Below are 22,532 nucleotides of genomic sequence, written 5' to 3'. Positions count from 1 at the left end.
ATCTGTAAAAGGGGGATCCTACAGCCTGGCTTGATGGCCACAAAATACAAGGGGCACTCAAAATACGGGGTGAAAGTTTAAATTTAAAAAATTATTATAATAAAAGGTACTTTGCCATGAATCCCCCTTAAAGTCCCCCCTCTCAAGTGGAATACACTCATCCCATCACTCTGCCACTCTCTGAAGCAGTTCTGGAAGTCTTCCTTCATGAGCATCTTTACAAAGTGTGACTAAAAATGCAGTGTCTGCTGCTGCACAGTGCCATCCGAAGGAAAGGCAGGCTCATGAAAACATGACGGGGCGTCCTCATCCACCTTATTCACTGGATCTGGCATTGTTTGACCTCTGGCTCTTCCCCAAAAGTCAAAAGGACCATGAAAGGTAAATGTTTTGAAAACATTCAGGACATCAAGGCAGCCATGACAGGGCTACTAAAGACACTCGTGAAAGAGGACTTCCAGAGCGGCTTCAGAAAATTGGAAATATGATGGGATAAGTGTGCTTGAAGTGTGTGTGTGGGGGGGGGTGGAGTATTTTGAGGGAGTTTAATGGCAATGTGTCTTTTACTTGAAACAGAGTCTTTTTTATTTTTTATTTTTCTGGTACCGGGGATCAAACTCAGGACCTTGTGCTTGTGAGACAGGCACATTGCCACTGAGCTAAATCCTGGCCCAATGTGTCTTTTACTGTAATGAATTTTTTTTTGGGGGGGTACCGAGTTCAATCCCCAGTACCAAAAATAAAAAGAATTAACATTCATTATATTTTTCAATTGTACCACATATGTGACAGCCCCTGTCACAGTAGGTAGTTAGTCCCTCCTGGACATTTTGTAACAGGCAGTGCCAAGACACATTCATAGAAAACCTACGAACTGCATGCTGAATGGTGGTTCCCAGAAAAACACCAGGGCGTAAGCTTGGGAAACCCACCCATCCCTGTGGAGCTCCGCAGAAACTCAGACTCTCGGCCTCCACCCCAGCACACTGAGCTCCAGTCCACATTTCATCACAATCCCATCCATACAGTAAAGTCTGAGAAGCACTGACCTAGAGCAGGGGTTGGCACACGTTTTCTGTAAAAGGGCCAGATGGTAAGAGGCTTTGAGGGTCACATCCCTATCACCAAACCTCACCTGGGCTGCTGCAGACCCCAGCAAAAGCAGCCATCGAGGATGCACAAGAGAGTGAGCAGAGGCCTTGTTCCAGATAAGACTTTATCAACAGTAGCAGGTGGAGGCCTCACTTCCCTCCAGGCTACTATGGAGACCCGCAGCCCGCAGCAGTGGTTTTCACACTGGAGAACTTGGCTAAGCATGGGGTGACCTGATCAGGAAGCGCTGGGGCCCTGTATCTCCCTACTCCCAGCTCCTGCTCGAAGGTTCTTCTTAGCCCCACGGTGAGTCTGTAGGTGATGACAGTGGCCTTGGAGCCCCCAGTCCCTGTGTGATTCTGAGTCTCTCTTTCCTCCAGAGGCCAACAGGAAGGGGAAGAGCCCCCTGAAACACACAGAGGTGTTCTGCTCCATCCCCTCCCGCTCGCTCCTCTCCCCCAGCTACTACCACAGCTTTGGGGTCACCCAGAACTATGTGGTGTTTCTGGAGCAGCCCTTCAGGTTGGACATTCTCAAGATGGCGACCGCGTACATGCGAGGAGTGAGCTGGGCATCCTGCATGGCTTTCCACAGGGAGGACAAGGTAAGGCTGCCTGGGATGCCAACCCTGCCACAGGAACAGCTAGAGAGGGAGATTGCTTAGGGAAGGAAGCTGCATGGGAGGACAGAGTGTGAGGTACCACAGTCTCTTTGGAGATACCCACCAACCTTCCAGAGAGTTCCGAAGCTTTACTGGCCCGTTAGAGAGCTCCCAAGTTAAGACAAGGGGCCCAGGCCTTCAGACCTCCACTTCAGTAAGTCATTGGATAAGACAGTACTGAAACAGAGCGTGACCTTGGGCAACCAAGTTCCCCAAACAGTCCTCGTAGGCCCAGCAGCAAAGGGAACAGCCCCTCCGGCATCTCTGCTACCACAGTGTTATGTGGGGGTCAATGGGTGCTGGGGGTGGCTGAGACTCCTAATGATAGAGTTCCACAGGATGGTTCAGTAGAAACAGCTATTTTGGTTCAGGTACACCCAAGTGTGCAAAGTATGCATGTGTATGTATGAGTGTGTATGTATGTGTATGGATGGATGGATGGCTATATTATGCGTACAGGTATATAAAGTCCAATTGAAAATTATTGTGAATGCTTTAAATTTTTTTTAATTTTATTACAAAATTTTTAAATGTCATTATATTGTCCTTAACCCCTTCAAAATACACCCCCTTGATCCAAACACACTTACCCCATCTTTCTTGCCTCTTTCTGAAGCAGTTCTGCAAGTCCTCTTTCATGAGTGTCTTTAGTTGTGGTCTCCTGGCTGCCTCGATGTCTGAACCCATTCAAAACATTTACCTTGCGTGGTCCTTTTGACTGTGGGGAAGATCCGGAAGTCACACAGCACCAGATCCAGTGAGTAAGGTGGCTGAGGACACCCCGTCGTGTTTCCAAGAGCCTGGCTTTCCGCTGGATGGCACTCAGCAACAGCATTCACCATATTCCTGGTCACACCTTATAAAGACACTCACAAAAGAGGACTTCCAGAACTTCTTCGGAAAGTGACACCAGTCACAAGATAAGTGTACCCAAAGGGAGGAGCAAAGTGAAGTGTTTGGAGGGGGATGGATGGCAGTTTGTCTTACTGTGACACATTTTGAAAATGTAAACATTTGCCATACGTTTTGATAGTATCACATGTACTCACTGCTTATGTGCTGCTGTTACCTTATCTTTGGAAACAGCAAGTAATTCTCAGTGGTGCCTACTCAAATACTACCCAAGTGCAGAAAGCCACATACAAAGTCATCTGGCCTCTTCCCTGTCCCACAAGGTATCTGTCCAAGCCCTTTCTGAGCACTCGCACACACTGGCCAGCCTCATTAAGGCCTTTCTTGTCCCTTCTCAGGGAGCGAAAGCGTTACCTGAGGACCCTCCCTGCTCAGAACCTTCCCATCTTCCTTGGAGCAAGATCCGAAGGCCTCGTTCACCACCGCTAAATCCCACATGGCCTCATCCTGACCACTCTTATCCTGCTTATTCCTCACACCCTCCTGGGTTGAACCAGCCCGACATGTCCCTGCCTCAGGGCCTTGGCATTTTCTGCCCTCTGGAATGGGTTGGCTTCCTTTCTCCTTTGATCTGCGTCTCCCTGGCCTTCCTCCAAGTCCCGTCTAAAACAGGACCCCCACCCATACCACACCCTGCTTCTCTTTTCTCAGGAGTGTCCAGAACCCCAACATATTGTCGATATTTTTTGTGGGCTTCACCCCCACAAGTACATACGCTCAGGGAAAGCAGGGCTTGGCGTTACTGTCTCCCTCACCCCAACGCACAGCAGGACCTCCATGAATATGTGTAGTGAGGCAGAGCAGGATGAGAAGCCAGCTGGCACTGCCTGTGTCCTACATCATCTCCCTGGACAAACTCGGGGGCTGCCCCTGGCAGGAGCGTGGGAGGCCCCGGGCCTCTCATCTGTCCCCCTAGAGAGTTCCCCACCCTCAGAGAAACCCCTCGGGATACCAGTGAGACTGGAAGTGGCATCGTGACAGCCCTGGGAAAGCTCCAGAGCGCATCTGGAAGAGGACTTTGTCCCAAGGCCCCGTGGCTGGCCCAGGGACAGGGGAAGAAAATCATCCCCTCCTCCCGCCTTATGCTGAACCTGTGCTGTCGAGGCCCTCCTCGTAGGGCGCCTAACACCGAAGCTGGGTTCCAGGGACGCAGAAGCCACTGGACCAGAGGAGTGAGACTCTCTCCCTCCCTCGAGGAGGTGGCTGGGTGTGACCTGCCCACCCCTTAGGATTGTGCAGACATGGCTCACTACCACCCAGAGTGATACCAGCTGGTAACACCCAGAGGGACACCCCTGGAGTGACCTGCCACCTGGCCAGAGCTGAGGTCACCCCACAGCCACCCGCCAGGACAAGTGGGGTCCTGTGACAAGAGCAGAGACCAGTTTGACCCTACAGTGGGGATGGGAAGGGGAACCAGAGGGCAGGGGTTTAGGGGCTCCAGTCTCCGGTGGAGCCTGGTCCTTGGCAGGCTCTGCCTTCCTTGGCCATCGCCGGAAGTTTGCATGTCACTGCATACCTATATTACAGTCAGTGGGACAAGGGGAAGGATGCCTTCATGGGTCCCTCAAGGCCCTGGCAGCAAAACTTCTCTCCATGCATCTTTTTTTGTTTTGTTTGTGTGCTTTAAAAAAATGTTTGAGACAGGGTCTCACTATGTAGTTCAGGCTGGCCTCAGACTCACAGGGATCCTCCTGCCTCAGCCTCCAGAGTGTTGGGATTATAGGTGTGCACCACCACGCCAGGTTCTCTCCTTCTCTCCGTGCAATTTAAAAATAAGATCACAACAAACCAAGCACTTTGTCTGCCCTGCCCTTTTGAGGGGACATGGTCACAAGCTAGAGTCTCCAGATGCCACCGCATGGGACAGAGGAGAGCTGACCGCCCAGTGGGCCTCTTCTTTCAGACTCACATCCACATCATCGACCAGAGGACCAGAAAGCCGGTGCCCACCAGGTTCTACACAGATGCCATGGTGGTGTTTCATCACGTCAACGCCTATGAGGAAGGCGGCTGCATTGTGTTTGACGTCATCACCTACAAGGACAGCAGCCTCTATGACCTCTTCTACCTGGCCAACCTAAACCAGGACTTCGAGGAGAACTCCAGGCTCACGTCGGTGCCCACCCTCAGGAGGTTCGCTGTGCCGCTCCACGTGGATGGGGTAAGGGGCTCAGAGTGGCCGGCTCTTCCTAGCGGGACCCGAGCCCGGCAGGAAGCAGCTTTGATGCTTACTCGGTTGACACTGAAATCTAAAAGGAACTGGTCTTAAAGAAAGACCAGAAAAATGTCTTTCCGTGTTTTTCCAAAATGGTCTATTTTCGTGCAGAAACTTTAGAAAGTACAGGTAAGCTGAGCGGCCGTGGTGATGCATGTAATCCCAGCACCAGCACTCAGGAGGCTGAGGCAGGAGAAACACTGCAGCCCAGGCTACATAGTGAGTTCAAGGCCAGCCTGGGCTACATAGTGAGAACTTCATAGAGAGATTCTGTCTCAAAAAAAAAATTTTTTTTAAGTATAGGTAAATAAAAAGGAAAAAAACCTCCATAAACCCACAACAATCACTGTGGAGATGTTTGCATTGCCCTCCTCTGTCGGTCAGGCTCTCTGAATTTTAATCATGTGTACTTCTAGCGGCTTTACTGCGATACAATTTACATAGCCCACAATTCTCCCAGTCACAGTCTGATTCAGGGGCTTTTGATAGTCACAGAGTCATGCATCCACTAACTCGATCAATTTCAGACCATTTTCATCACCCCAAGAAGAAGCCCCAGACCCTTTAGCCGCCCCTCCTAGGAGCCCCTCCCCTGGCCCCAGGCCCCCACCCGTCCCTGTCCATCCCGAGGATTTGCTCTTCGGTGTCAGTGGGACCCCTCTTCGACCAGCTTCTTGAGCTCAGCACTTTTTCTAAGTTTTGCTTACTGCTTTTTCCACCAGTTTATGTATCAAAGCATCTCCCCATGGCATTAAATACTCTCTGATGGCATCGTTTTAAACCCACGCCTAAGAGTCTCTGGCAGGGATTCATCACCATCTGCTCACCCGGCTCCCTGATGTGGAGCAGCTCTGCGCCTCTGCTAACCCTGACCACCGGGGGGAGTCGCCCTTCATTAGGTGACGCTGTCGTGGCTCTGGGCACAAGGAGGCAAGAGAGAGGCTTCTGGCTCCAGAATGCACTGACTTCATGGCTTAATTAACTTAAATGAAAGCAAATTCAATTCAATTACATTTTGATGGCGCACATTTACTAACTGCACAGTGTGCCAGGTGCTTCTCCAAAGCGTTTTATCTTCCTGATGTCACTTGATCAAAACAACCTGTGGGGAAGAGGTCACCACGTTAGCCTCTTCCCAGATGCAAAACAGAGACTCCTGGAAGTGAAGGAAGGCACTCGGGGCCAGGCAGCCCAGCCAGGACTGGACCCGCACATCTGTCTCCAAACACACGCGAATCTAGGGGTAGGAATTCTGCTCGTCCCTCTGAGTCCTTCCAGGGCTCTGCAGCCTAGGGACTGAGCTCTGGTACCCCGGGAGCTTTCCCACCCTCACTGTCCAACTGGCAGTGCAGGAGTTGAGCTGTTTTCCTGCCTGGTGAGCGGGGAGCCAGGATCTGAACCCAGATTTGTCTGTTCCAGAGTGAGGCCCTCTCCTGTCTCTCCAGCGTTTCCCTGAGTGTGGATCTCGGCTGTGGTTTTTACCATGTCTAATATCGCCTCCATTTTGGTGTGTTTTAATCAACTTGCTCTTGACTCGTGTGACAGGAAACACACCAGTAAGCACAGAAAGTGAGCAATGCTTACTGCAAAGAGAAAACCAATGTATACTCAAGACAACTAGAGTCACCCAAGTCTGGCTTACCAAGGCCTGGTCTCTTAGGAAGAGAGTTTTACGGGATGGCAGGCAGCTCAGTGGTAGAATACTCACTAGCATGGGTGAGGCCCTGGCGTCCACTCCTAAGGCCCCATTTACAAAAGACAGAAAGCTCTTCAAAGTGTTTGGCATTTAACACCCTGTGGCACCTCACTAAGACTGTACTTCACCCAGTCACGTGATCAGGGTTATCCAGTGAAAGACCACACCCATCCAATCACCCCACAGCCCTTGCCCTATGCCCCCTCTTTGGAAACCCCAAAGAGCACCGCTGGGCACTGTCTCTTGGTCCAGGAAGGACAAAGGTGTCACAGAACATGGGTGGATCCCAGGGCGACCTCATCCCAGGGAGAGGAGAGCCTTCCCCTCTGCTCCCCACACCGGAGATTTTATGCCCTTTTATCACTCCTGGGAAGTGGTTCACTTACTCAGCACCAGGCTTAGAAGGTGAGCATGGATATTGTTAAAAGCCTTTGTGCAACCATCTGCTGCTTTGAAATTAGCAAAGAAGAGCAAGCCCTGGGATGGGTAGCTCTGGCCACGCTGTTTAATTGCTATTTATTGTCCCTTTAAAATGTCTTCTTTACTTTCAAGTCCCTCGGCAGCCTGCATAGGGAAATGTGAAAGTCAAGCAGGAGGCCACCGCATACAGGCCCACCTGTGGTGGCCCGGCTCAGTGGGCTCCACGATGACCTGGAAAGCTGCAGTCCTTTCCCAGAGGTCCTTCTGGTCTGGGATCTTTATGCACAGCTGTCCCCTCTGCCTGCCAAGCTGACCTGTCGCATCACCCCTCCTGCTGCACATTGGAATCACCTGCAAGCTTGGCCCAACCACCAGCCCCTTCCCAGTCCAAGGGCAGCAGAGCTACTAAGGGGAGCTAGGTGTGGTGGTGCACACTGGTAATCCCAGCTCTCGGGAAGCTAAGGCAGAAGGATTGGCTCAAGTTCGAGGCCAGCCTGAACTACATAGCAAGACCCTATTTCAGAAAAACAACAGCAAAAAAGGGAGGGCTCAGCCCCTAGGCGGTTCTAATGCATGGCCAGGGCCTCCCGAGTGTGAGGTCCAGCATCCTCACTCCCTGCAGCTTGGACACTTGGGCACAAATTCCATATGGGCAAATGTACTCAGGCCCCTCCTGCCAACGCACAGGCTCCAAGAGGACGGGAAGCAGGGAGCAGGTGCTCGGAGGGTACTCATGAAGCTCTTAGGTATTGGAAATGAATGGATGAATGAATGAATGGATGAGTGAAGGATGGGTGAACAGATGAACTGTGAGGCAAGGTCCAAGAGCACGCAGGGTCTTCCTTAGCCTTGGTGCCTGGCACATGTGAGCAGCGTTTTCCAAGTCAAACACTTGACAGGATTCACGCAGAGGCCAGGACCCCCTGACCAGCCTGGATGGGGCCAGGGCCTCTGGCACCCCGGCCTGGGTATGTAGGGCAGCAGTGTGTAGGGCAGGGCTCAGCAGGGAGGGGGAGCACAGGGAAGCTTCTGGGTGGATGGGGACAGCAGGGCTCCTCGGAGGCCTGTTCTGTGCTCTGTCAGCCCTGCCAACTGACAAGGGCAGGGAAGGGGGCACTGCAGACCTAGAAGCAGTGGCTTCCACCCCTGGCTTGAGAGATTTGGGTTTTGTCACCTGCAAATGCAGAACTGAAGGCCCGATAGAATAAGAGGAGCCGCCGTCTATGCAGTGTGCTGTGTGCAGGCCCGTGTGAAAGGCCCAATCTGTCTCCTCCATGAGTGAGCTGTTTGAAGGCCAAGGGTTGTGCCCACCCCCTTTACACCCTGATGCCTGCCTCTGTCCCCAAAGAGCAGACTGTGCCCTTGGGGTGCCCACGAGGTAGCCTGAGGGGGCAGTGGGCCTGGTGTGCTAGCTGGGTGTCCCTCATTTAGGGACGTGGCCTGGGATTAGAAAGGAGGGAGTAGGGCACAGCGGCTCTCACAGTGTCACCACCTCCAGCTCTGAGCTCCCGGGGTCCTAGAACTCCAGCTCACCCTCCTCCCTCCATCCAGACCAATCTGCTGCGGTCTACAACGTTCTTCCTGCTCACCCTTGAGATGTGGCCAGAGCAGCCGAGGAGCTGACATTTTAATTTTACTTAAATCAATTAAATGTAAACATAGCATGGTGAGTGCAGGCCCATAGTCCCAGCCGAGGCAGGGGAATTGCAGGTAGGAGCCCTGCCTAGGCAACTTAGTAAGACCCTGACTCAAAACTTAAAAATGAAAAGGGCTGCGGATGGAGCTCAGCATGAAGGCCCTGGGTTCAGTATCCAGTAGCATTAAAAAAGTAAATTAGTTAATTGAATTTTAACAGTCACACATGGCCAGCGGTGCCACAGCATTAGGAAGGTCAGTGGGTCCAGGCAGCAGACAGGAGGCCACCACTTCACCTGTACATAGGGTCAGTGGCCTCTATTTGTTGGCCTCTATCCTGCCGGGTCCTGTACTTTTTAGGAGTTGTTAAGTGCTTTTCTGCTTCACGTCACAAACTCCTGAGTTATTTCTACCCCCATACCTGTAGATGAGAGAGAAAGGAACTTGGGGTTCGAATGCGTGCTGACTGTCTCCAAGTTCCTAACTACAGTGTGTCGGGCCCTGAACCAGGGCTTTTTCACAACTGTAATTTGACTTAATCCTAACCCTAACCCTCAGATCAGGTCAAAGCAACCTTGCTGTCCTCTACACCCCCATTTCCCAGGTGGGGAAGCAGGCTCGGTGCCATCAAGGGTCTGGTCAAGGTCACACAGGAAGTTAAGTCAGATTTCACACTGAAGCCCGAATGTGGGCGTGGGGGGAGTCTCGAGGCTGTGCTCCCCTGAGAGATCCCGCAAAGGTAGGGGTCTCAGAGCAAGCCTTCGGGATTCTCTTCGTTGAATCATGACTGGGAAGCAATTTCTTCCCAAAGCAGCCGACTCATGTTCAGTTACTGCTGTGCGTGTGTGGAAAAATTCACTTTGTCCCTCAACCAGTCTGACCAGTTTCTCGGGCTGGAGTTCTGAGAGCAACTCCCTGAGAGTCAAGGCTGAGACCCGCCCAGGGGCCTGTCACTGTCACCGGCCTGGCTGGCGAGCCACACGGTGCTGCATTCGGGTTTCTGTTTATCAGACACTGGTTTACCCACCTCATCTCACTTAGTTCTCAAAATGAGTCCAGCCTGCAAAGCCTGCAGCTTGCCCCTTGGTGGTCGAAGGAAAAGGTCCACTGAGTTATGGATTCACTTGTTGCTCAGCAGTTGCTTCCTGGGCACTGACTGTGTGCCATGCACTGAACAAAATCCAGTCCCTGCCTTCATAGAGAAGACAAGCATGACAGAAGGAAAAACTCTGTAAAGGAGATGATTACAGTTTGGGACAGATGCCTCAGAGATACTGCACATTCAGATTGAGTAGAAGAGATGGGAATGTTTCAGCGGAGACCCACAGCATGGGTTGGCCTCAGGGCCTTTGCACTTGCTTTGTCCTCTCTCCACAGTGCTCTTAGGGGCAGAAGAATCCCAGCACAAAGGCCAGGACCTAGGCTCTGCTTCTATCTGGTGACTTTGGACTGGTTGCTTTTCTTCTCTGGGCCTGTTTCTTCTGCTATAAATTGGAGGATTAAACTATCCTTCTGTCTGAGAACCCTTGCAGTTCGATCACCAGGAAGCAGTAAACTTTCCCTCCTTCTCGGCCAAAAATCTGCCATCATTAAAATAGGCTGCTTTTAATCATAAAAGCCATTTTGGAAAATTTGATATGTAGAGAAAAGTTTAAATGAGAAGTCAGCCACAACAAAGATCCATGGTCTTGTTCCTTGGTGTCCTCTGGTGCCCTCACCAGGAGTGGCAGCAGTATAATAATAGGAATTATATCATAATGATAAAAAGAATAAACATACAGAAGCACCCCCTCACCCACAGTCTTGTTTCCCACAGTTCAGTTACCTATAGTCAATTGTTATCCAAAAATATTAAATGAAAAACACCAACATGGACAATATATAAGTTTTACATTGCGTGCTGTTCTGAGTAGCAGGATGAAATTTCAAGCTGTCCTGCTTTGTCCTTACTGGGATGTGTCTAGTGCATCCAGGCTGTATACACTACCTGCCCGTTAGTCATTCAGGAGCTGTTCTGCTTACCAGATGGACTGTGGCCATATCAAGTGTGCATACATAGGGCTCCATATGATCTGCAGTTTGGGAATCCGCTGAATGTATCCCCTGAGGATAAAGGGAGACAACAAATGTATAAGAACAAAGATGTCATCATTAACAAAAGCAGCTACCATTATCCAGCACTTCCTGTTAGCCAGAGACTCTTGTAAACAATTTGTGAGGATGATCTCATTTAACCTTCACAGTAACTCCAAGGTGCATATACTGCTATTATCCTCATCATACACATGAAAGACCTCAAGGACAGCAAGGCTGACTCGCTCAAGTCCCGTGGCTCATATGTGGGGAAACACAGGCTAGTAGTTGCTCAATAAACACTGGCTCGTGCTAAGTCCTTCTCCTGGATCATAACGAAGAGAGTACCTGTGCAGAACAAAGTCGCATTGAGACCAAGGGATGTCCTGGAAAGTTGTTTTTCTCTCCAGTAATTTTTATCACACGTTTGTTTGCATATCAGCAGTGATACATTTTTCACAAGAGAAAATATTGGAAGTACAGAAAAAGAAACGAAAGCCCTCCTAGTTCTGTGATATTGTTAATAGGTGGTATATTTCTCCCCCTGGCTTCCCCGCCCCCCTGGCTTTTTGATGTAATTTTGTGGATGTGGTTGAGCTCAGACTGCATATGTAATTTATTCTGATCCTCTTACTTGATGTTATATCATAAGCATTTCTTGTGTTATTGTAAACTCTTTATAAAACACCCTTTTAATGACTGATGCAGCCTTTTACAGGTGAATCAGCCAGTATTTTAAAAGTGAGAACTTGCCTTATAAGCATCTTCATTTTTCCTGGGATTAACGCAGAAGCCCGGAGCAAGGCAAAAGCCCTGGGTTCAGGAGTCCTGGTTCTGCCACCCACCAGCTATGTGACTTTGTGGGAGTCACTTTAAATTGCCAATCTTCGAGTTTTTTTTTAAAAACTGAGAATAAGAGCCATAAAATATCTGCTTCTCCTAGTTAACGTGAGGCCGGGCAAGATGATGTATGCTAAGTAGCTCCATAGATGGTGTACTCTAAAAGCATTTTTTGCATAGACAAAGTAAAGCGAAGGTTTCCTCAGAGTGACATTTTCCTTTTTTTTTTTTTTTTCCTCTCCACTGATTCTTTCCAGAATGCAGAAGTGGGCACAAATCTAATCAAAGTGGCATCTACAACAGCAACTGCCCTGAAGGAAAGGGATGACCAGGTGTACTGCCAGCCGGAATTGCTGTTGGAAGGTACACTCCATCTCTCTCCCTGCGTCTAGGCAGGAAAATTTTAATATGGACTCCAGAGGTGTCTTTATGTAATAGACCCCTCCACCACACAGGCAAAGGACACAGGAAAACCATTTGGGGACCTTTCTTTCAGATAGCTTCTAACACCTCTGCCAGATGACTTTCACAGGTGTAGTCTGCAAAGGGCTGGGACTTACGGAGCAGGCACAGCGTGTTCCTGGTTCTGTCTCTCCACGGGCCCAGGGTTAAAGACTCATTTTCTGGAGGAAGACATGGGCCTGAGAGAGGTAGAGCGGGGGTGGGGCTTCTCAACCTGGGCTGACCTCTGGGCTCCGAGTTCTTGGGGACTACCGTGGCACCCTTAGCAGGATCCTCGACTCCCATCAACTCTGTGCCACAAGCATCCCTACCCTGAAACGGACAAGAGAGCAAGGCAGCCAACAGAGCCGGGCTCTGGGTTTAAATCCACCTGCTGGGCTGGAGCTGGGTGTGTAGCTCAGGGGTAGAGCCCTTGCCCTGCATACGTGAGGCCCTGAGTTTGAACCCTATACAACTAAAAGCCAACACACTTCCCCATCACATTTTGGCCTGTAGATGCCAGGAGTTGAAGGCCAGCTTGACAACATAGTCAGATCCCCCCCCAAAAAACCCCTCCAGACATGGTGGTGCAGCCCCCTAATTCCAACTCTCTAGGAGGCTGAGGCAGGATTCCAAATTCCACTCCTTGGGGCCAGGGATTTAGCTCAGTGGTTCTGACACCTGCCTCAAAAGCGCAAGGTCCTGAGTTCGATCCCTGGTACCAAAAAAAAAAAAAAAAAAAATTCCACTCCTGCCTAGGTAATTGACCAATTCAGGGAAACACTGTTTCAAAATAAATAAATAAAAATAGGCCTGGGGATGTAGCTCAGGGCTAAGGCCTTGATTCAACCCTCAACCACAAAAACAAAAGAAAAAGAAAAACTCACCCATGGGCCCTCTCCTACAGAGGGTTGGGGCAGCCCATGGGCTGGCCCTGCGCCTGCTCCTCTGTTGAGTGCACTTCTGGGGACTCTCCTTAGACACCCTGAGCTTGCTATTAAATCTTTTGTTAACATTATTTTTACAGATTATTAAAACAGAACAAATGAGCTTTATTTCTGTTCCCCATTGACGCTCTTTCCTGTGGTTTCCAAAGTTGCTCTTCACACCCACATACACACATACTTTTTTAAAAAAAGATGTTTAAAAAATTACAGTAGCCTCTGATTTTAATCATACAACTCTCTTTGATTCCTGTCTTGGGTAATTAAAGATGCTTATGCACATAAAACCCCAGGCCCCTGCTGGCTCGCTCCTGAACCTCGTAACAGAGCCAGGGTCATCATCAGAGCTTCCCTCCAGCCTTTGCCTACCTTTGGCCAGATCTGGGGCTGAGTCAAGGTTGGGATCTTGCTTGGGAACTGTCTCTGTGGGAAGGAGGCCAGCTCAGCATGAGGGAGATGCTCCGACCTTAGCCATGGGGACCTCGACCCGGCTCATTTCTCTCCTCCAGGCTTGGAGCTCCCTCAGATCAATTACACTCACAACGGAAAGCCATATCGATACGTCTTCGCTGCTGGAGTTCAGTGGAGTCCAATCCCAACCCAGGTACAAGGTCCCTGTGTGACCGCAGTGATCTTACCTGTCTGTAAAGCTGAGTGTGCAGGTCTTGAGACTGGGTGACCTTGATCAGAAATGAGGAGGTCAGGAGGGACGTCACCTTGGGATGAGGCTGCGGGAGTGATGGGCCATCCAAGAGAGGGAACACCACCTTAGGACTGGAGCTCGGGGGAGAGGTCACAGGTGGAGGTTAGGTCTTGAATTCCTTATTCTATGTGTGTTTATTGAGCACCTACTATGTGCTTCAGTGTGGTGGGCAGTGAGGATGCAAAGGTCAGCATGGGAGCCCAGTTCCCACCCTTAAGGGACTTGCTCATCCTCTTGAGCAGAGAGCATGTAGCTGGAACCTGAAGGATTTTTGTTTTTTAAGCTACTATCTGCCAATACAAAATGCTACACAGAAATCACTTTTCCTTAAGAACTTCATTCTTGAATAATTTAACATTTTGAAAAATGCAAATAATGCAGAAATGTACAAAGCCAAAAATTAAGGTTCCCACACTCAGGCACACACAGATGCGCCCTGAGCCACTCCCCACTAATCCTGCTCCCTAAATGGGATAGGTCTATGGGAACTTGGGAGAGGCCCAGGACTTTCACTTTTCTGTTTGTTTGTTTGTTTTGCAGTCCTAGGGATTGAACCCAGGGCCTTCACAGTGAGCTACATCCCCAGTCCTTTTTTTATTTTGAGACACAGTCTCCCTAAGTCACCCAGGTGGGACACAAACTTCTGATCCTCCTGCCTCGGCCTCCCAGAATGCTGGGATTAGAGGCTTTGGTCCCCATGCCCAGCTGGATTTCCACCTTTAAAACAACAAGGAAAATTGTATTATTTAACACATTACCTTTTTTAACATATAAAATTGCAATGCAGTGCCAAATACTAGACAAATTCAGGATTTTGCTGAGATTTCATGGTGTGCTACTGGATGCAGATGGCCAGAGAGAGGCCCAGAGGTGGGAAGATGGAGGGGAAAGTTCTCATGTGTCCAAAGTCTAGATTTGAGGATGAAACCTCCCACCTGCTGGGCCTTCGTGCCTTGCTGTTCCCAGGGAACTCACCTGCTCTCACACAGGCAATCCCCTGCCCCCCTCTGGACACACAGATACTCAAGTATGACACTCTCACTAAGTCATCCCTGAGGTGGGGAGAGGAGAGCTGCTGGCCAGCAGAGCCCCTGTTTGTGCCTGCGCCAGGCGCCAAGGACGAGGATGATGGTAAGACCCCAAGAGGGAGAGCCTTCGTGCGACCCCTCGAGTAGAGGCATCCCTGGGGACGTGACCCCACCCGGACGCACAGCGGGGACAGGGTGGGGGGCTGCTTGGAAGTCTGGATCTGTCTGGTGACCACTCTGGCACACGTTCATGGCCCCGGCCCGGGCCCCGGCAGGTTGTGTGATCTTCAGGAGGATGCAGAGAACTCTCAGAAAGCTGCCATCCTCAGGGTGAGGTTTCATTACAGTGAAAGGCTACGGGGCCCAGGGGAGACCTGCTGTCCAATTCTGGGGGAGCCGTAAACGGTGTTAATGTCAACGAGGATGGGGCGCTCTGGGCCCCAAGGGTTACTAGCCATGGAAACTCCCCAGAGCCTCGGTGTCCAGGCCTGTTCCTGGGGCTCAGCGCTGTGGACTTGGCTGACCCCTGTGTGGCCGGCCTTTGGTCTTCAGCCGCTCGGGTCAGGCGGATGCCATGTGCCGGTGGCCCCGCCGTAGACCACATTGTGAGGATAGACCGTCCGCCACTTCCTGGGGTCCCCAGGTAAACAAGGACACTCCAGCAGGACTGAGAGGCAAGCCCCCAGGGACAAAGTCAGGCCTCTCTTTGGACAAGGTTAATTTCTTTACAACACGAAGCCCATGTCCCTTCCACTGGATTTGGAACTTTTCCATGGATGTGGAATCTTGGCTTTAAGATTCCCCCGAAGTGGCTGGAATCAGATGTCTAAGTGCCTCCCGAGGGGCAGCAGGAAATCGGGTATCTGTGGCCCACCTGGCTTTCCTAGGTTCCACATGGCCAACTGCCCTTTGTCACCATGACTCTGCCTTTGCCTCAGCAGTGCCCTTCCCACAGCCCTGGGGATGCTAAGGAGGGGTGCCAGCACCAAGGGCGGGGACCCCACCCGGCTGAGCAGTGATGGAGGGAGGGCGGGCTGCCCTCAGAGCCTGCCAGCAGCCTCCCTCCGCTTCACAGTGGCTTCCCACCTGGCCTAGACTTCCTGCTGCATGTGGTCTGGTCACTGTCACGGGGCGGGGGGGTGGGGGCAGGGACTCCTGCTGAAGCTGCTCCCCCACTCGGCCGGGAACATGCTTCCCCTGCATTCAGTGGGCAGGGAGTGCTGTCGTCTTCACTGTACCAACGGGGGTGCTGAGAGAGGGAGACAACATGCAAGGCCACACACCCCCTGTGTGCATGAGGTGTTCAGCCACCCGCAGTGGCTGAGAAGGGTGTCCCTCCAGCAGAGGACATTTCAGGCTGTGCTTTTACAAGACGTTTCTCTCTTCAGGGCTGGGGTGCACTTGGTAGAGCGCTTGCCTGACATGTGCGAGGTCCTGGGTTCCATCCCCAGTGCTGCAACAGAGAAAAGCGAAGTGTTTCTGTTTGTTTCTCCAAAGGAGTTATCTTATCAGCCATTGTCTCTACTGACCCCCAAAAGCTGCCTTTCCTGCTCATCCTGGATGCCAAGAGCTTCACAGAGCTGGCACGCGCCTCCCTTGCCGTGGAGATGCACCTGGACCTCCATGGGTTGTTCATCCCCGATGCAGATGGGGCTGCAAGGAATCAGGCCACTTCCGAGACAGAGCAGGCCCCGGCTTCAGGCTGCCAGGGGCCCCACAGGCCTGACGGGGCTGGTGGGCTTGGGCTCCCCTAGCGGGACACTCAGGACTAAGCTTGTCACCTGTCCCCAGGTGGAGGGTCCCCGATTTCCTTCTTCTCTGTCCTCTGTGTGGGTGCTGTGTAGGAGCATGGAGACAGCTCATCCGCACCTCTTTCTCCATTTCACTGTAGCCATAGAGCTGAGCATGGTGGCACATGACTATAACCTCACCGCACGAGAGGCTGAGGCAGGAGGATTGCTACAAGTTGGAGACCAGCCTGGGCTACATAGTGAGTTCAGTTCCAGCCTTAACTACATAGCAAGACCCCGTCTCAAAGAACTAAAATCCAAAACAAAACAAAATGCCATATAAACCTTGTTTGAAAGTCAAATGTGTATTGTTTAGTTCTAACACTTCTAAGAGAGCCTTTTTTGTGTGTGCCTGGGATCAAACTCAGGCCCCTGCGCTTTCGAGGCAGGCGGCGGAACCACTGAGCTAAACCCTAGACCCTACCTTTTTTCTTTATTATAAAGACCTTGATTGTGAATCAAAGTGTATTCAATCACATTCTTGGAAGAAGTACCACAATATGCTGGAGAAAAGATGACACCTATTTACCACTGCTCCCTCCCTCTCCCCTCTCTCCTCCTCTCTCGCCCTCCTTTCTGAAGGACCCAGTCTTGGTGCGGAGGTCCAGCTTCCTCAGCCGTGCCCTGTTAGCAAGCTCTGTGGCTGCTTTGCGGCCACTGCATGCAAGACGTGGCGTAATAGGAAAGAATAAAAACTTTACAGTGTGTTCAGACCTTACTTTATTTTTACATGGCTTCATCCTCTGAAGTTCTTCTAAGGCAGTGGAACAGCGTTGCAGACCTTGATGGCTCCCCGCCAGCAAGATCACTGGGGCTGAGGGAAGGTGCGGGACTCCGGGCTGCGGGCGCTGCGCATTGACCAGAGCAGCGCGGCAGAGGCCATGCCAGGCCTGAGGTCCAAGGCCAAGGCTGTAGGAAGACTTCCCCCTTGCTCCCGAGCCTCACCTGTGCCTGAGGGAAAGGAGATTCCAAATTGTAGGATAGACGGGGCCCTGGGCAGCACAGAGGGAGACTGGGGGCTGCCAGCAGGGTGGCTATGGGGACGGAGGGAGGAAGCTGGCAACAAGCCCACTGGGCTTCCGTGGGATTACTGGGCGGCCCCCGGCATCTGAGTCTCACCTTCCTGGTCTACAGTACCGGTGCCTGGAGCGTGATGTAAACAGCCAAGGACACACTGGGTGAGTCCGGCACTCAGCACTCGGGTGATGGGGTCAGGAGGGTGGGGGTCGCACTCTGCTCTGCACCAGCCCCTTCCCCACGTCTGAATTCCAGCAGTCACCATGGAAACTCAATAATGGGTCTCCAGGATGGGAGAAATCTCTGGTGGCCGTGCATAAAATACCGCAGAGAGGGCAGATGTGCCCAGGGTGGTCTTGGCTTTTGCCTGCAACCACCATGAAATCATACTGGGCTTCAGCAGCAACGTAGGATCCACTAGGCCAGAGTTGTTTGTTTTTTAATTGAAATTCTCTTTAAGGTAATTGTACATGCATGTACAGGTCTAAGATGTAGTATAGGAGGGCCAGGGGTTTAGCTCAGTGGTTCTGCCACCTGCCTCAAAAGGCAGGGTCCTGAGTTTGATCCCCAGTACCAAAAAAAAAAAAAAGAAGAAGAAGTATAGGAAGATTCCCAAGGGAACTCTCTCCAGCCTTCCCCAGTGGTAACATTTTGCAAAACTATAGAGTACAACATCACAGCCGAGATGTTGACATTGACCCTACACCCACTATTCTCATTCAGATTTTCCCAGTTTTACTTGTACTCTTCTGTGTGTGCAAGACAAAAAAAAATTGCTTAACTCACAGCAACTTTTTCAAATGTATAAAATTGGTTCCAGTATTCACCACCACAGTAAGATAAAGAATAGTTCATCAGCCCAAGGATCCCCCAAGTTGCTTTCTAATCATTACACCCACCTTTCTCTAACTCCCTAACCCATATTCACCATCATTTGCCAACTGTCATTTTAGAAATGTCATATCAGTAGAATTACAGTAACCTTCTGGGATTGGCTTTCCCCACACAGCAGTGTTCATTAGAGATTCATCCAGGTTGTGTGTTCATCCAACTTGTGTACTGGGGATGTTTTACTCACTACTTAATCCTCGGCACTGAAAACATTTTCTTGTGTAATGTAGCTACTCATTACTCAATAAACATATGTTGAAGGGGCAAGTTGCCCAGGCAAACAGATTCAACTCCATAGCCCACCGGCAAGAGACAGAAGTTTCCTTGAAGGCCTGAAAGATGGGGAAGACAGAACACAGGGAACTCGATGCCAACACACAAAATTCCCCACTAAGCTTCCTCTCTGCTGTCACTGATCTCCCCACTCTCTCTTTTCCTGCTGGTCCCCAAGCCCCCTTTCATCATCATCAGCGTTTCCATCTCCCCCTCAGTTTATGTGTCCCATTAAACAAGAACACACACCATGGAAATGGCAGGGTGAAGGAACCTTCCTCAGGATCTCCTGTGGGAATCTCAGAACCTCCATCTTCATCATAAGATGGACAGGAGGGAAATGTCAACTCTAGTAGCCTCAGGAAAGCATAACAAAGGTCTGCATTTTGGTGGCAGGAATGGAGAAAGGTTGACAAACATGGTGGTCACTTACCTGCTTATTCTACTTTAAATACGTGAAAGAGGGTGGAACGGAGAAAGGCCTGCCCACCCTCATTCTGCTCAGTTCCGATTGCCAAACAGTACCCAGGCCTAATCAGGAAAAAGGGCGAAGTTCTGTGGGGAGGAAAACTCTGCCTGTGGTTTGTTTACCTTGTTGAAGATGACAGGTGGCATACCAGACTGACAAGGAAGGCTGGCACGCCAAATCTTGTTTTCTCAGTTTCAGACATCAAAGCTTGATGTCTGGATATTCCATTTGTCTGGGTCTCCACTTCCATTGGGATTCATACCTACACAGCCTGGAGGAGTCGGCCCAATCCTCCCCAAGAGTTATGATGCACACTCCTTTCTTGTAGGAACCACAGGACTGTCTGTGGGATCCTCAGAGCCTTTATGCTTCATGTGGGTGTAAAAGGTGACGAGGAAGTCAGGCAGGAATAATCACTCCCGCTTTGTTTATTACTTTGATGAGGCCACACATATCCCAAGTGCTCTATGACTACATATCTGGTGCACTTAGGCCCCCAAATGCTTGCTAACCCACCAACTTTTTCCAGTAGGCATCTCTAATATGATTCCAACTCAGGAATACCTTGTATGTATCCTTGGGCAGATCAACTCATGAGCAACCTAAATGCATGTGAGCTACATCTGCAGTACTATTTCCTATTTATTTCCCCTGGGCCAAACTTCTTGGGATAGAGCTAATACATTTTTTTTTAAAAAGCTGAAGGTCCAGGTTAAGCGAAAACACTGTTGCTCACTTCTTAAGCTGTCTAATGATGGTTTTGGATGGTTTGTAAACGATCAAGGGAAGTCGTCCCTGTGGCAGATCAGGACTTGGAGACTGAAATGTCATTACCATCATCACGATTCATCATGCAACAGTGCTGAGATGAGTGGCCACTTCAACTTCTTCAAAAACTTCTTTTTGGAAGTTGCAATTCTGAGACCACATACAGAATCCTACAGGACCACAGCAAGAAACATCCTTCAAGGTCAAGCCCAGCAAAGAGGCAGGGTATTTTCTTGCACCCATGAGTGAGGCAGGATGTGGGGGCACAGCATACAGGCCGGCTGGGGATGAGCAAGGCTTCCTGCTTCCTGGTTGTGAGGCACAGCTTCCCGGAGAGGTGGGATATCAGGAGCTGCCAAGTGGCTGGGCAAGCACCTGCAGGAGGTTGCTGAAGGCAGGTGGAGAGCAGCTCAGGACAAGGCCTGGAGGCAGATGTGGGTGACTGAACAAAGAAGGTAAACAGTAACTCCCGAGAAAAGCCAGGGAAAGAGTGGGGAGGCATATTTAGAGATATGAGGAAGACATCCATTGTCTACCACCCGGAGAAAACCACCTGCATCATCCTGGTGTATTTTCCTGCCGTTTTCCCCCGGTCCATGGTCTACATATTAGTGATCGGTTTATAAGCTACCCTCCAGTTTATAACCTGCTTTTTTGTTTTTCACTTAACAAATGATACAAGCATCTTCCCAAGTCATTAAATTCTTTTAATGGGTGAATATCATTCCCTCTTTGGGGCATGGCATAAAGCTGGATATTTAGGCTGTAGTATAAATAGTGCCTGACCAGTCACTTTGAGCATGGAATTCTAGTGTTCATCCCTGCCCCATATACAGGTGGTGGGTTTTCTGCTTGGCTGGATTTACAACTTGAGATTTCTGGGCCGGGGATTTAGCTCAGTGGTTTCACCGCCTGCTGCACAAGCACAAGGACCCAAGTTCGATTCCCAGTACCAAAAAAAAAAAAAAAGCAAGTTCTTTCTTGGGCTGGGGATTTAGCTCAGTGGTTCCGCTGCCTGCCTCACAAGCACAAGGTCCCGAGTTCAATCCCCAGTACCCCCAAAAATAAAAAATAAAAACAACTTGAGATTTCTGAGCCAGAGAGCAGAAAAGCAAATTGGGTGGGGGGGAGGGCGGTATTTTTAAATTTTTTTAATTTATTTTTAAAAATTAGTACATATCTGTCACATATAATGATCATCGTCATCATAGGAAATTTGTACCTGTACATGGTATGTCTTAATTTTCCTATGTTTCCTTTGTTTCCTTTGTCCCCTCCGGCTTCTTCCCCTTCCTCATTTACAAAAGCTTTGTTTCCTTTTGGGGGTATTTTCTTGAAAAGCCAAAGGTTTTGGCTTGAGACATGGGACCAAACCTGAAGAGATGTTCTTGAATGTTTGAGGTTGAGAAAACACATCTGTCAGAAAACAGGCAAAAGTGGGTGCATTGTAATATAACTTGAGTCTCATGAGTCTTCCCTCTTCCCTTCCCCTAGGCTTTTCTATTCCCCGGTCCCTTCCCTCCACGCAGACACCTATTCTTCTTCAGGTGTGCATTCACTCCTTCATTCATTCAGTGATGAGCAACAGCTCGCTGAGACAGTGCAGGAGAAACCAGTCTCAGGGAGACACAGCAGCGAAGCAGCAGCGCAACTCCCGGGAGGGAGGGGTGACAGCAGGTGGCCTTGTGGGACTGCAAAACCTTGTAATCTTAGAATTCTTGTAGCCCCGACTACAATTAAATGTGAACTAATGATTAAGAAGCTTGTTAGTTCTGGGAAGCTAGATAAAATTTGTAACAGACATGGAGTTTTAAAGGTAAATTACTCAAATCTTTGTTTGTCCGGAGAATGGACGTTCCTGGACCCACTATCTGTAGGACAATCCATTAATGTGTCTGCCGACCATCACTACGTGACAGTCGTGACCATTACTGTGTGTGTGTCTGCCAACCATCAGTACGTGATAGTCGTGACCATTAGTGTGTGCGTGACCATCAGTACGTGACAGTTGACCACTAACCCTTATTCCTTTTCTCATAAATCTACATGTTAACCTCCCCCTCAACCCCCTATAAAAACAGCCTCGGACTCTGAGCCAGTTGCCTCTCTAAGCTACTTTGCTTTGGGAGTGCCGTCTGGCCAGACTAATAAAGGTCTGTTTTACTTTCCAACTTGTCCGGTGTGTTCCCTCCCGGGTGTTCTTCGCTACAGTCAGCTCCTCGGAGCGTTTGGTAAGGCCCTCAGTCTTACATTCTGGAGGCACCGCTGGGATCCCCGGGTGTGCTTCACTGCAGTCAGCTCCTCGGAGCATTTGGTAAGGCCCTCGGTCTTACAGCCTGGCTAAATGGCCAGCCCAGGTGCCTCCCCTGGAGTCGGAAGCACATGGCGAAGCTGGAAAACCAACAGTGGGTGCAAAGTAAGCCACAGCAAAAGACAGGGCTTTAGCACATTCCTGAGTAAGAAACAGAAGTGGCATTCACTAAAGAGAAGGTGCCAATGGCAGCAGCAAGGGCAATCAAGGGCTGAAGTGTTTTTTGTTTTTAAATAATAGATTTTTCAAGATCTAATTCATCTATAAAAATTTCACCTATGTAAAGTGTATAATTCAATGGTTTTAGTATATTGAGAGTAGTATAACTATTACCACTGCGTAATTTTGGA

General features: G+C 50.0%; 1 protein-coding gene across 9 annotated transcripts in view; it reads left to right on the top strand.

Annotated features, from left to right (window-relative positions):
• The window catches only part of Bco1 (beta-carotene oxygenase 1), a 34,331-nt gene extending 17,171 nt beyond the window's left edge, over positions 1 to 17,160 (top strand). For 3 of the 9 annotated variants that reach the window (XM_004842798.4, XM_021256672.2, XM_021256670.2), the window contains exons 6-11: positions 1,473 to 1,696; positions 4,572 to 4,829; positions 11,805 to 11,910; positions 13,442 to 13,536; positions 14,655 to 14,766; positions 16,161 to 16,916. In XM_004842798.4, the coding sequence (XP_004842855.1) occupies positions 1,473 to 1,696; positions 4,572 to 4,829; positions 11,805 to 11,910; positions 13,442 to 13,536; positions 14,655 to 14,766; positions 16,161 to 16,417 (1,052 nt within the window). In that variant the 3' untranslated portion in view covers positions 16,418 to 16,916. Of the gene's footprint in view, positions 1 to 1,472; positions 1,697 to 4,571; positions 4,830 to 11,804; positions 11,911 to 13,441; positions 13,537 to 14,654; positions 14,767 to 16,160 lie in introns of all 9 variants that reach the window. The other 6 variants (XM_087209491.1, XM_021256671.2, XR_015450567.1 and 3 more) reach the window with 5 other exon arrangements.
• The last annotated feature ends 5,372 nt before the right edge of the window (positions 17,161 to 22,532 follow it).

The sequence above is a fragment of the Heterocephalus glaber genome, unplaced genomic scaffold, assembly GCF_053883595.1.
Source record: "Heterocephalus glaber isolate CG9 unplaced genomic scaffold, H.glaber_assembly_v1.0 deba00000071, whole genome shotgun sequence".
Lineage (NCBI taxonomy): Eukaryota > Metazoa > Chordata > Mammalia > Rodentia > Bathyergidae > Heterocephalus > Heterocephalus glaber.
Note: the sequence above shows the minus strand (reverse complement) of the source record. Positions and strands in the feature narration are given on the sequence as shown.